Genomic DNA, 14,040 nt, shown 5'->3' on the forward strand with positions numbered 1-14,040 from the left:
GTCATGCTTTTATTTTGAGAGATTTGTATATGTACTGCTAGATGTTTGCAAGAGTTATCTTTATAACAGTAAGATATAGATGTTATATTAACTGTAAAGAGTCATACTCACAATATCACAGTAAGTCACCATTACTGGAAACCCGTATATATTCCTTTTTTATTTGTGCTAATAGAGTGAGTAGTATTATATTCATGGTGCATTAAATGGAGGTGAATAGCTTACACTTGAGTTTCTTTCATTTGGGTATATATAGTAGAGTAGAAAATACCTTAATCCATTTAACCATTTATAGTTTGCACATACATAACCTTTGGAGCTTCCCATAATTTTGTAATTTAGGCAAAGCAGACATTATTCTCATCATAATATTGCCATTTATAGATGAGGAAATAGTAAGCTGGTAAGCTTATCTGGGACTGAAACATAGGTCTTCTGATTAAATACAGCATATTTTCAGTACAGTAATTTAGCAACCATATTGCCAGAAATATCAATGATAATAACTATCTACTATTAATAGCACATACTTACTTGGGGCTGCAAAGTGTTATGCTGAACAATTTATGTACATCATAGTGTTAATTTTATTTCATCCTCCCAACAACCCTGTATGTGGTAAGTTTTCTTATTCAGATTTTATAACATAGGCATCTAAAAGTTCAGAGAGGTTAGGTAGTGTCTGAGGCCATGCAGATGATAAGTAGAAAAAAATCCCACGTGCAATTCAACTACATTAGACTAGTGAAAGAATGACAGCTTAAGGCTTTGAAAAAGCCCAGCTAGGTTCATATTTAGTCTTACTTTCTACTGATGTCTAGGATTCTCAGAGTCACCTCATGATGCATCTGTTTCTTATTTTGTGAAAATAGAACCTGCATGTTCTGCACATATACTCCAGAACTTAAAGTATAATAATAACAAAAAAAGAAAATAGGACTACTGAAGGGAAGAATCTTACCATGTTTCCCCCAAACTGATGTTTCTTATTTATACTATATATAATACAAAATGTCCATCTTGAGCACATTTTATTATAGTATACTAAAGGCTTCTACCTGCAACAAGAGAATAAAATGAGTCATTAAAACATTTTCATCATAAAGAAAATTACTTTGGAATGCAGCTCCCCTCTACTCCCCATATTGTCTATTAGCTGGTTTCCCCAGGCCTGAGGGGGACATTTTTTTCAGGAATTTTTTTACCTGCCTAAATGTTCTTTAATAACTTCCTTTGCCTCCCAGAAGCATTGTTTAATGTATTCTAATTCACACAATCGATAGCACCACCATTCGTTAAAATACCTGTCATATTCTATCATTGTTATTAAGAAAATCTAAGGAAATGCCTAATAAAGCTCACTTTGTTTTTCCTGATGCCTGCCATATTATAAATTTCACGCACTTTTTGAAAGCTAATATTGGTAATAAAAATGCCTAGGGAAGATTGTGGTAATCAGAAATGATGGCATGTAGTGGAATAGTTCCTTAAAGATCTTGATGATAAACTGCACTGCCATGAGCCAACCAGTTTATTTCCACTAGGCAAATTAGCTGCAACGTAAGTACGTTCTATGATGTCCACCTGCAGAATTATAACAATGTTAGTTGGTTGTCCCACACATTCACCTTCCAAGTGAGTAAATAGGTTCTTTAATCCACCAGCCTTTTTCTCACTTCTTACTTTCACTTTCTCACTCCTCACTTTCACTTTCTCTCAATTCTCTGCTTTGGGAGGTAGAGTCTACTTAGTGGCCCCACTCACTCCGCATCATCGCCTGCAGTGTTGTTTTCATTCCTGCACTGTGCCTTTGTTTCCTTTCTTGGCACCTCATTTACTCCTGCCTGCATCTCCTCGCTTTCCCATGGCTCACCTCTCTCTTGGAGTTTCTGTGGCAGTTTCAACCTGTAAAAGCTTCTTGAAGTTGGAGATTGTGTTTTATGTGTCTCTCTATTTCTAACACTTAGTGTAATACCTGACACATACTAGGCACTCAACAAGTTAAATAGATTTTGAGCAACCTGCTAGGTGCCAAGGATGGTGGCCGGCCCTGAGAGGCTGAGTTTCTAAGAGCCAGTCCTATCCTTGCTCTCAGCATTCCTCTCTCCTTTTGGTCCACACCACACATCAGCAGCTTATTTGTGTGTCTGCATGTACCTTTTTAATACTTTGTTGTGCATCTGCCATGTCTTCTCAAAAAGACTATATAGGCTGCTAAAGGGAAGAACCAATTTACCCTTTTGCTTTTTCTTCTTTATGTTTCACATTATAGGTCTTTAGTGTACCTAAGTTGATTGATTTCATTATATACATTTGTTTTTCTCTTAGAGTCTCAATGCCTTCACCTGTAAAATGGTCATAAATGTGAGGCTTATATCAGATTTATAGTATGGGAATATAGATGTAGGTAGATATAGACATTGATATTGGTATAGATATATGAATGGGCCTGGCACATAGAAGAGACTATTGAAATAATACTTCCATATCTTTTCTCCATTTTTATGAAAACCATTGATTTTGAAGTCTTGCAGTTGGACCAGTTCTAGCGGTGTGTATATCACATACCTCAACACCAACCATAGAAATTTAGACCTTTATTTATTTGGTCTAAGATAGTACTCAGTGTCTATAACTAAATTAAGCCCCTTAAGAAAGTAGTGATCAAAACACCATGACAAGCCAGAGTTCTTCTTGCCCTGTAGGGGGTTTTGGCTGGACAGGAAATCCCAAGGCCTTTCAGAGCAGCCCCCTCCGGCTCCCCACCTCCAATCAGACTCTGGGGAGCCACTAGCCAGTCATGACAACCTAGGAGCTCTACGGAGGGAAAGGACTCAAGAGATTAATTCAACTTCTGCAATGTGGAGACAAGGACACCAATGCCAAAGAATTTTGCTATTTCATCAGCACTGTTGATGGTGGCCCCTTTGAGCCCTCTGACTCCCAGCTCATTGCTCTCCTCATTGTTCCATACCACCACCTGCCCTAGAATTAAGATGCAGTCAGAATGGAATTCGGTTTTGGTATGTAGTTAGCTGACTAACACCTATCTTGCTGAATTCAGCACCGTGACCATAGCCAGGTCCTGAAATTAGACATATTAATTCATTCAACATTTGTCTGTTGAATAAATATTTAGAAAATACTGTTCCAAACTCTAGTGACAGAGCAGGGAACAAAACAGACAAAAATCTTGTTCTTATCAAACTTTTCCTTGGTGATAAGAAAATCACCCAAACTAGTAAGTGGCAGGACAAGGATTTGAACTTAGGTGGGATGGCTCCTGTCTTTGCAGACTTGGCAGTAGGCATGCTGATTCGCTCATGACATCAATATTCATTCACTCCACAAATATGTGTGGAGCTGCTGCTGTTGCCAAGTGGTGTGTTAGGTGCTAGGGATGTGGAGGTGAGCAAAACAGTTCCATCTTTGTGTGGAGCCAATTTTCAGGTAGGGGAGATGGAAGAGGAAGAAAGAAAGCAAACCATAAATGAAGAGAAAATCACAGATGGTTGACAGGTGCCATAGGGAAGTAACGCGGAGTAGAAAGGGTGATGCTCAAAATGTTTTCAGTAATCACCTATCATAAAGGACCCAGCCACTAAGGGAAAAAAAGGTTCTGTTGAATATTGTGCATATGGAAAATGAAATGAGTCATGCCCGGATCAGCTCAGGGGCATGGAGAGGATCTGAGATGAGATGGAAGGGCCCAGCTCTTGCCAGGCTCCACCTGCCTCACTTCGTGGGCACCTCACTAGAGTCTCTAGAGTCTTGTATTTCCTAAATGAATGTACAGTTATGCTGAAACATTATGAAATAACCCATGGATGCCATGCCATGTCTTCAAAATATTTTTCCGAGCTGATTCTCATAAAGAATTTTAAAATTTATTCTTAATCTCTGGATTTCTGGAATCCTGCCTTGGCTCAGGCTTTCAGTGACTAAATGCCACAGAACAGTGGGTCCTACAATGTCCACAGCAACTTGCGTAGAGGAAATATTAGTGTTCCCGCACCCCAGAAAAATAAAACCTTGCTGCCTGAGCACCAGCGAGCATTTTACCATCTATATACTTAACCTGGTTTGAAAATAATTATTTCTTACTCATTGTAAAGAGTAAAGTTGGGACTTTAACGTGATCTTTTTCTCATTATTACAGCAGTACTTGCTTATTATGGGAAAAGAAAAAATACAGTTGAGTAGAAAGAAAAAAATAAAAACTAAAAACATTAACAATATCCACACCTTTTTCTGTCAAACAGCATAACATATAGATGTTTGGAAAAATATAAGAAAATGTCCACCTTAATAATTCCAGTAATGTAGAAGTTTTAAGAAATTAAGAATTTCTCATTCTCCACTCCTAACTCTGATGCTGCATGCTCAGGTCACTAGGGTTAACAGATTGCCACCTGTTCTCTGTACCTTTTTGATGTTCATGTATGCACATGTGTATGTAGATGTATGTATTAGTCCATTTTCATATTGTTATAAAAAACTGCCTGAGACTGGGTGCTTTATAAAGGAAAGAGGTTTAATTGACTTACAGTTCAGCATGGCTGGAGAGGCCTCAGGAAACTTACAATCATGGTGGAAGGCAAAGGGGAAGCAAGGCACCTTCTTCACAGGGTGGCAGGAAGGAGAATGAACACAGGAGGAACTACCAAACACTAATAAAACCATCAGATCTTATGAGTACTCACTATCATGAGAACAACATGGGGAAACTGCCCCCATGATGCAGTTACCTGCACCTCATCTCTGCCTTGACACATGGGGATTATAAGGATTACAATTCAAAATGAGATTTGGGTGGGAACACAAAGCCTAACCATATCAACATACATTCACTCTTTTAAAATAATTTATATTAACATTTTGTTAATCTGCAATGTGTTTTATTTCATTTAACAATATGTCATGGGTAAATTGTCATATCAACACAAACAGACCCAATGCATTATTTTTAACAACTGCATTGTATTCCATAGTGTAGGCATACCATAACTTATTCAACCATTCCTCTAATGACCATGGTTTCCAGTATTTCTCCTCTTGTAAATAATGCTGCAGTAAACATTTTCATATGAATATTATGTATCTTATTATTTGCTGATGCTTTTTACTGCTATATTTTAAAAGGGTTCATTACTTTTTATTTGCAAACTAAACATACTGTATGAATCCTCAAATTGATAGACTCTCACAGGTCATTGGTCCATTTTGCTTGACTGAGAATAAATAAATTCGCATATCCAAACCTACACATGTGAGTGGGAACATAGAAAGCTTGTGCAGGCCCCATAATTTGTCCTAGCTCCACGTCTTACCTCATTGCACACCACACCCCATTGCTAATTCTCCTCACCCACACTCGCCCTCCACCTGCAGTGGCCCTCTCTGTGTTTCCTGTGATAAAATTTGTATTGAGGCCAAGTTCAAACTCATCTCCTGAAGGCTTTTTCTACCACCTCCCACCTTGTATGCAGAAAATGTCCTCCTGTTGTATGATCCAATAGCACGTCCTCTGTCTCTCTGATGTAGCCCTTTCTTGGTCTGCTTTGTGCAGAATCTGCCCTTGCACAAGTCTGCATCCCCTCATAGATCATGAGTCTTTGGTGGCAGAAACCATCTCTGCAGAATGCAACAGCTGCAGGCAGGAAAATCTCAGAGAAATGTTGAAAGAGTTTGGAGAATTTGCCTAAAAATAGAAGAGTCAGAGCCCAGTGTCTGCCTTTTAAGCCTTAAGTTATAACTAAACACAGTTATTGTGGCAGTTTGGGGAGCAGCTTCCCAGATAAGACAATCACATTCTGTGTGTGTTTTTTGAACTTATGGACCTTTTTTTTTTTAGCTTCTGGAACAGGGGTCAGCGAGCTTACTTTTTGTAAAGAGCCAGATGGTAAATATTTTAGGTGTGGCCAGCTATAAAGGTCTCTGCTACAACTACTCAGTTCAGCCATCATAGTGAAAGCAGCCCTAGACAGTAAGTAGAGAAGTGAGCGTGGCTGTGTTCTGGTGAAACTTTGTTTACAAAAACAAGCAATGGGCAGGATTCGACTTATGGGGCATAGTTTGCTAACTCTTGTTCTAGAAGGTGTCTAGGTACAGTTAGACTAATCTGAATTAAATTCAAATCCTAGTTCTTCTACTTATTATGTGACTTTGAGCAAACTTCTTAACCTGTCTTTTTGAACACATAAATAGAAGATTAATATTTCCCCCTTCATGTTAAGCATCCAGTTCAGGGCCTAGCACTTAATAAGCACAGAAATGATAGCCACTAGTATTGTCTTGTGAAGGGGAATGGAAGCCTAGAAAGAGGGTCAGAGAAGATGCAGGCCCTTTCTTCCAACTGGAAGTAGAAAATCCTAGGGAAAGAGCACATTGAAAAACAATGGATAGCAGAGACTCTTGGGTGACAGTGACAGCTTTTGCCTTTAGGTCGTATGCACCTCTTTGTGGAATAAATCAGGTATAAACAGATACACAGGTCTCTTGACACTTGCAACAGCAACAGCAACGCTATTAATAAAATACATTGAAGATTGTTTAGGATGCCCGGAGCTATTATGACTATATAAAAGCTATGGGCCAGGCTTCAGGAGGAATAATTGGTGCAACAGTAGTACATCCCTGGAGATTTAGACAGAGATTGAGACTATTTTAGCTGAAACACAAATGAAATATTAATCTTTGGCTCATGACTGGCCTAGTCATTTCCAAACATGTCTGCTGGCTGTATGCAGTGGATTCTTTTGAAATGCAAACTCCTCTGTGACTTTTCCCACTGCCCACAAGATGACAAGATGAAGTCCACATCCTTGAGAACCCATGCAAGGCCCTCCATGGCTGGATTCAGTTTGTTCTGTCAAGCTACTTTTCATTGCATGGTGCTTCAGCCAAATAAGTCGATTAGCTTATTCAGGTCCTCAAAACAGTTCCCCGTCCCACGTTACTTATGCTCGTTCTGTTCCACCCTAATTCTCGAGACTTTTAGAAACCCATCAGTTACCCCCATCTCCATTCTCTGAAGACCCCACTGGCCCAGCTACAGTCAAGTCTCTGCCTGTGACTTCCCTTTATCCATGCCTTCCATAAATAATTAGTAAACTGTACGCTATTGGAAGGTGATGTGTAAAGCAGAAAGAAACCTGGATTTGGAGTCCAAAGACTTGAGATTGGACTTCATTTTGGCTCCATTAAGACCTGATTTTGGCTCCATTATCGACCCACTTTGTGCCCAAGATGGGGCAGTTTGTTGAATGTCTCTGAGCCCAGTCTCTCAATGTATAAAACAAGAGTACTATCCCAACCTTGTAGAGTTTTTGTGAGAATGAAATGGGAAATGAAAAGGCTAGGAGTCCTTAGTAGGTACCTACCTCCTGGGAGCTCCCAGGAAATGCTAACTGAATCTGAACTGCTCACAGGGTTTGGCTTGGCATATCTCCCTACTGATGTAATCATTTGAAAGCAAGACTATACTGAAATATACCCATGATCAATTGAAGAACTCCGCATTATTTTTAAAAAAACACCCAACAAATTTATTTGATTTATTTTAAAATGTTTTTTAAAATACCCATAAAAGTTTTATATGTGGCAGACTGGCTTCTATTTTTTAACTTTGTAAGATAGAAGCAAGATCTTGATTAGCATATATTGCAGAAGGGTGCCTTAAGATGGCTTGAAAATCAACTTGAAGTTTCATAAAATTTGTAAAATTGAGGGGGAAATACCTAAAGATTTGCCAAAAATCATGTAAGCACAGCTAAAATTGTTCTTTCCCCCGCCCAAATTATTCTTTGCGAAATGGCTACACTGCACTACTTACTGCATGTGCCGTGCCTCCCAGCATTCTGTTTGACCCGTGCTCTCTACCAGATACTCACTGCTTACATTTAAGCCACTTTTCTATAGTTTAAATTTTCTCCTACAAGAATGTAAATATCAAAGCATGATATAGGCAAAAAAAGAATGTAAACAAATCCTGATGATACATACGTTGAATGTAATTAAAATTATATATATTGAATTGATGAGAATATTACACATATTTTTATGCATGTCCATGATGCATAAGCGTTTTTACACTGGTTTTTAACATACTATTTCACTAGTTGCTCTGAACAACCCAGTGAGGCAGGTACTGTGTCCATTTAACAGATTGGAAGCTAAGATTGAGCATTTAAATATTCACTCTGGATGACAAACCTAGGGGCTGCATCCTAGGCGTGAACTCAAGTTTTTGCACACTGAATGTACTGTCTCTGCATTGCCCCCCAGGTGATTAAGTACATGTGGTTAGTATGCTCCACAGTAGCCTTGTAGGACCTATGGTAAAGTCCAAAGTTGGAGTTCAATAGAAATTTTCTCGGTTTCTTCCTTTTTTGATAAAAAGTCTCGATGATTAAGAGATATCTAACTGACAGAACATTTCTGCCATGATATACTTGTGTAAACATATAAATAAACATATAGATACAATTATCTCAAATTCTGTAAGTCATTTAGGTTTCTATGTAGGATTTTGATAACTGAATCGGTTTCCTCATCTAACACAGAAATTAAAACGGTACTTACATGACCAACTCAAAGGCTTATTAGTGAAAATGAAATGAGACTTGCTGTTCAAATACAGTAAGAAAATACATGTGCAAAGCAAGATATAAATTTCATTAAAATATATACAAATAAATTACTTGATTATCTCACAGGACTATCTACCTAAAATTAATTACTGACTAATTAGCAATCCTGGAAAAGTTTTATTGTAGAAACTTCCATATTCATTATAAAGTATGAGCCTCAAGTTTTAATGAAGTTCCATGATAAAAGAATAACAGAATTAGGCCGTACTACATACTGCAGCATTTTAAAAGTTAATTAATTCCCTGACATTCAGCAATGTAACTAAATTACTTTATACAGTTGTTTGAGCACAGTGTCTATAATCTTCTGATTTAAATAATGAGCCTTAAAATCATCAGTAGCAATTATTATTTACTTACCTACCATCCCATCACCCACCCTCCTGCTAGCTCCTCCTTAGAATCTGAAGAGATTATTCTCCAGAGAGTTTTGGAAACTTTTTGCTGTAATAGAATGAGGGGGAAAAAGCCTTTTAAATTTCAGGGTTCAAAGTCAGAGTTTCTGAACAGAAGTGTGTTTTTAAAATCTTAAACTTAAAATTCTAACAAGACTCTGTGCAGCAAAATACCTGCCAATTCACTATTGTTTACCCTGCAGTTTCTATTTAAATTTGTGCTGCTATCATGATTTCTTCCTACCTCACAGGATAATGAATCTAGATTTTATTTCTGTTCTTTGCCCAGACTTGTACAGCAGGCAAAGTGTTTGAAAATCAAAGGAAAAGAAGATATTGACTTGGATAATCTCTTCAGAGGTAAAAACAAAAACACTAGCAAAACACAGAATATACTTTTTGTTGTGCAGAATGTCTTATTTGTTTGACTGTTTGGTTTTATCATTCCAGCAGGGAATGGTAGAAAGAGCCTAACTGGAAGTCAAAAGAGACTTGTGTTCTAGTTCTTGCCCTGTGAATGAGCCCCTTCACTTCACTACTCAAACCTTCATTTTCTCATTTTAAAAGTGAAAGGACTGGACTCTATGATCTCTCTGGTCCCCACTCATGCTAGGAAAAGTGTAAACCAACAGAAGTTAGAGGTTCAGTGGTTGAATCCCCCTCTGCCATCTGCAGAGGCCATAGAGGGAAACCAGGAGTGTCTCACTGCACTTGTGAAGGTGGGAGACTGTGAGATGCACGCCATTAGTAAGAAAGGCTAGAAGGGTATTAGGCAAAAAATTGAACCTTCAGAGCTGAGGAATCTGTTGGAGTGTAGGAAGAAGAATTGCATGTGTTCTTTTAGTTACATTTCTTTCCAATGAAGGCTCGATATAGACAGAATTTTGAGGTTAGATTATATTGTAGCAAGCTAAGGAATCAGTTTTCCCTGGGTTCTTTTTTAATTTAGTCAGATGCAAACATTGATAATTTCTTACTATTAGCCTGCCTGCAGCCTTGGTAGCCCTGTACATTTGTGTCTCCCGGAAGATGTAGGAGATCTGTCTGCCTTCTAGAGGAAAGGAACATTGCTGAGCTTTCTACTGACCTGGTAGAAGTCCAGTGAATTAGCACACTGTGCTGGACTGTGCCATCTCCAGTTACCCATTGGGCTTTTCTTAAGAGAAGGAGAGGGTGCTTGGCAGTCATTGAACAAAAGGGCCAGGAGGTCAGTGAGCAGTGCTGAACTGCTCACTTCAGGCGGAGATGGAGCTCTTGCTTGTGTTGGAAGAATTGTGGATTTCCTCTCAGCCACACGAGTACTTTTCCTCAGAAAAGAGAGGGCAGTTGAATTACTCTGGTTTCGTTGTGCAGCTACATGTTTCTCCCTCATAAGAAGAATTTCTATGTAATATAACCAGAGCTCAAGCTTGCTTTAAATAAAATAAATCACTGATATTTTAGAAACTGTTCCATACAAATGTTCTCATCCATCTTACCAAGCCTTCATTCTGTAAACGACATGTTTTGGAACCATGTAAGAAGCCTTAAAAAAAGTGCCAGTGTTTTAATTCATAGTTTGACACTTTTGAAAATATCTTCACAGAGTAATTATGTATATGTTCTTGTTCAAACAGATACACAATTTTGTAGTTCATATCATAAATGTAGTAATGAAGAGCATCCTTACAAAAATAGAAAATGTCATAGCAAAATGCATTTGCATACTGTGAAAGATGAAATCTCTTCCAAGATGCTCAGAATGCACTTGTTCTTTTCTGCATCATGTATAAGAAGTTTATACCCATATGCTTTTATTTATTCATGCATTTACTGTGCTCTTTAATTTAAACATATCCGTTTCCTCGCAGCAGAGGTCTGTGCTATCAGATATGGCGTTTATGTCTGAAGAGTGTGCAGTGGGAGGAGCAGTCGGCCTTAGGTGGAGCACACGGCTGCCTGTGGACCCAGACCAGTGTGTGTTGGGGAAGTGCAGGTGGGGTTCATTCCATCCCATGGAAATAGGCAGGCTGTGGTTAATGCCTGCTTTCTAGTCTAGCCTTTTGTCAATCAAAGTGGCTCTTCCTTGTATGTCCAGAGTCCGCAACACCTAGGCCACAGGCCGGTCAGTAGCCTGTTAGGAACTGGGCTTTATAGCAGGGGGTGAGCAGAGGGCAGGCGAGGGAGCAAAGCTTTATCTGCATTCACAGCTGCTCTCCATTGCTCACATTACCACCTGAGCTCCTCCTCTTGTCAGATCAGCTGCAGCATTAGATCCTCATAGGAGCACGAACACTATTGTGACCTGCACACGTGAGGGATCTAGGTTGTGCGTTCCTTATGAGAATCTAATGCCTGACGAGCTGTCACTGTCTCCCATCACCCCCAGATGGGACTGTCTAGTTGCAGGAAAACAAGCTCAGGGCTCCCACTGATTCTACATTATGGTGAGTTGCATAATTATTTCATTATCTATTACAATGTAATAATAATAGAAATAAAGGGCACAATAAATGTAATGCACTTGAATCATCCCGAAACCATCCCCCCACCCCTGTTCTGTGGAAAAGTTGTCTTCCATGAAACCAGTTCCTGGTGCCACTAAAGGTTGGGGACCGCTGTACTATGGGAGTAATCCCCATTATTATAAAGCATATTTGCTTTTGTTCTAACATGGCTGAGACAAAATAATTAAAATAAATATGTTCTTATGGTGATATTAAACGATTATTTAATATTTTCTTTTATTTTTCTTAAGCCTATAAATCTGATCATAATATCCAGTACCCATGTCCTTCCTTTTTTTCCTTTTCTTTTTTTTTTTTTTGAGATGGACTCTCCCTCTGTTGCCCAGGCTGGAGTGCAGTGGCACGATCTTGGCTCACTGCAACCTCCACCTCCTGGGTTCAAGTGATTCTCCTGTCTCAGCCTCCCAAGTAACTGGGATTACAGGCTCACACCGCCATACCCGGCTAACTTTTTGTAGTTTAGTAGAGATGGGTTTCACCATGTTGCCCTGGCTGTTTTTGAACTCTTGAGCTCAGGTGATCCATCCTCCTCAGCCTCCCAAAATGCTGGGATTACAGGTGTGAGCCACTGCACCCCACCTTTCCCCCCGCCAGCTGCTTTTTTTTTTGTTTTGGTCTGGGCATAGATTTGAATGAGTGCCTTCTTCGTTCATCAGGAGTCTTTTATTTATTATTTATTTATTTATTGTTCATTTATTTATTAAGACGAAGTCTTGCTCTGTCACCCAAGCTGGAGTGCAGTGGCGCGATCTTGGCTCACTGTAACCTCTGCCTCAGGGTTCAAGCAATTCTCTTGCCTCAGCCTCCCGAGTAGCTGGAACTACAGGTGCATGCCACCTTGCCCAGCTAACTTTTGTATTTTTAGTAGAGACGGGGTTTCACTATGTTGGCCAGGCTGGTCTCGAATTCCTGATCTCGTGATCCACTCACCTCAGCCTCCCAAAGAGCTGGGATTACAGGCGTGAGCCAGTGCACCCAGCCAGGAGTCTTCTATTTTTTTTAAGGAAAATGGGCTAAAATTTGTGCTCTATTTCTTCTACGAGGGGAGGTTATATACACTGGATTTTTGGAAATTGTATACACACATGTATAGATGCACACGCAGATTCTGTTTTTTATATCTGGGCATGTTTTCCATTTTTACTGGAAAACTTCTTTTAAAAATCATTTTATTCACCATACATATGCTTGGCATATATAATAAAAATATTTTAAAGACTACCCATTATTTTCAAGTATAATTCTTAGCTACTGAACACACTTTTTTCAATATGTAAACATATTGAAACATATTGAACAATATGTAAACATATATCGCAACAATATATAAACATAAGATTGGATAAATATATATAACAACAACAATATATAAACATAAGATTGGATGATAAAAATTTTAATTACTTTGTAATGATAAAAATCTGTAGAGGAAACCATGATTATGTTAAAAGGATGTTGGTTGTGCATAACAGGGGCAAGTTGAAATTTGTCTTACTAATCCAAGGTTTACAGGTAAGCTATTGAGTGTTACTCCTAAGACATGACAAGTGATAATTATTCTTTGTGCCTTTTGTGAAGTAAAATAATGCATGAGCACAGAGTTTATGTGTTTGGCAACACCGCGAGCCCCTTCTCCAGGACGGAGCTGGGCCTCTGTGCCTTTTGGGTTGTTCCTTTGCTCAATGAGTGTTCCACAGAGAATGAGACAGAACCTGGTGCCTGAGCACAAGCTGAGGGAGGTGAATTAAAGTGCATTTGCATTCATGAGGAAGGATCTGCTCATCCAGGTGCTCTGTCCTGTCGCCATTAGACGCTCTTTGGTCCCTCAAAGAGATGTCACTCTCACGGCCACTGCATTGTACCACCTGTGAGATACCTTTGGAATTGTGGAAAGTTCAGCTAGAAAGTTATTTCTTTTTAATATTTATTATTTTGGTCCCAAACCTATAACTAATGCTCATTTTTTAAAAATCCCCAAATTTCATAAAATGAAAAATAAAAATTGAAAGAGATAAGCATTGTTGATAAATCTTAATGGATTTATTTTGGATATAATAATTCACATTTTTTTTAACCGGTGCAGAATCATATTATATTTGGTGATCTACAATCAGCTTTTCCTCCCTCACTTATTGATATGTTGTGATTACCTTTCTAAGTCAGTACATATACATCTTCCGGGTTCTTTCTGTTTTAAGTAAAAATTTTAGCCAAGTGCATGGAGATCGTACCCATTTAATCATCACTAAGGTCAAGAAACATATGACCAGAAGCTCGCCTCATGCTTCCGACCTCTATCATTCCTTCTGCCAGGGTAACTAATTCTTATTTTGCTCACTCTCAGTTACTTTTGCCCTGTTTGCAAAATTTTTAAATGGAATCAGATGTTATGTACACTTTTATGTCTGACTTCTTTTGCTAACGTTGTTTATAAGATCCATTCAAATCATAGCTTGCTTATTCTCATTGCTACATATTATTCAATTT

The 14,040-nt window shown here is 38.7% G+C and overlaps 1 protein-coding gene across 4 annotated transcripts in view; it reads left to right on the forward strand.

Moving 5' to 3' along the window:
* Positions 1-14,040, forward strand: part of L3MBTL4 (L3MBTL histone methyl-lysine binding protein 4) — a 461,605-nt gene that overhangs the window by 330,332 nt on the left and 117,233 nt on the right. For 3 of the 4 annotated variants that reach the window (XM_024235921.3, XM_054537672.2, XM_054537674.2), the window contains one exon: positions 9,336-9,406. The exons of the other annotated variant lie outside the window; for it this stretch is intronic. In XM_024235921.3, coding sequence (XP_024091689.2) covers positions 9,336-9,406 — 71 coding nt within the window. The remainder of the gene's footprint in view (positions 1-9,335; positions 9,407-14,040) is intronic. 4 annotated transcript variants of the gene reach the window in all.

This window comes from Pongo abelii, chromosome 17, assembly GCF_028885655.2.
Source record: "Pongo abelii isolate AG06213 chromosome 17, NHGRI_mPonAbe1-v2.0_pri, whole genome shotgun sequence".
Lineage (NCBI taxonomy): Eukaryota > Metazoa > Chordata > Mammalia > Primates > Hominidae > Pongo > Pongo abelii.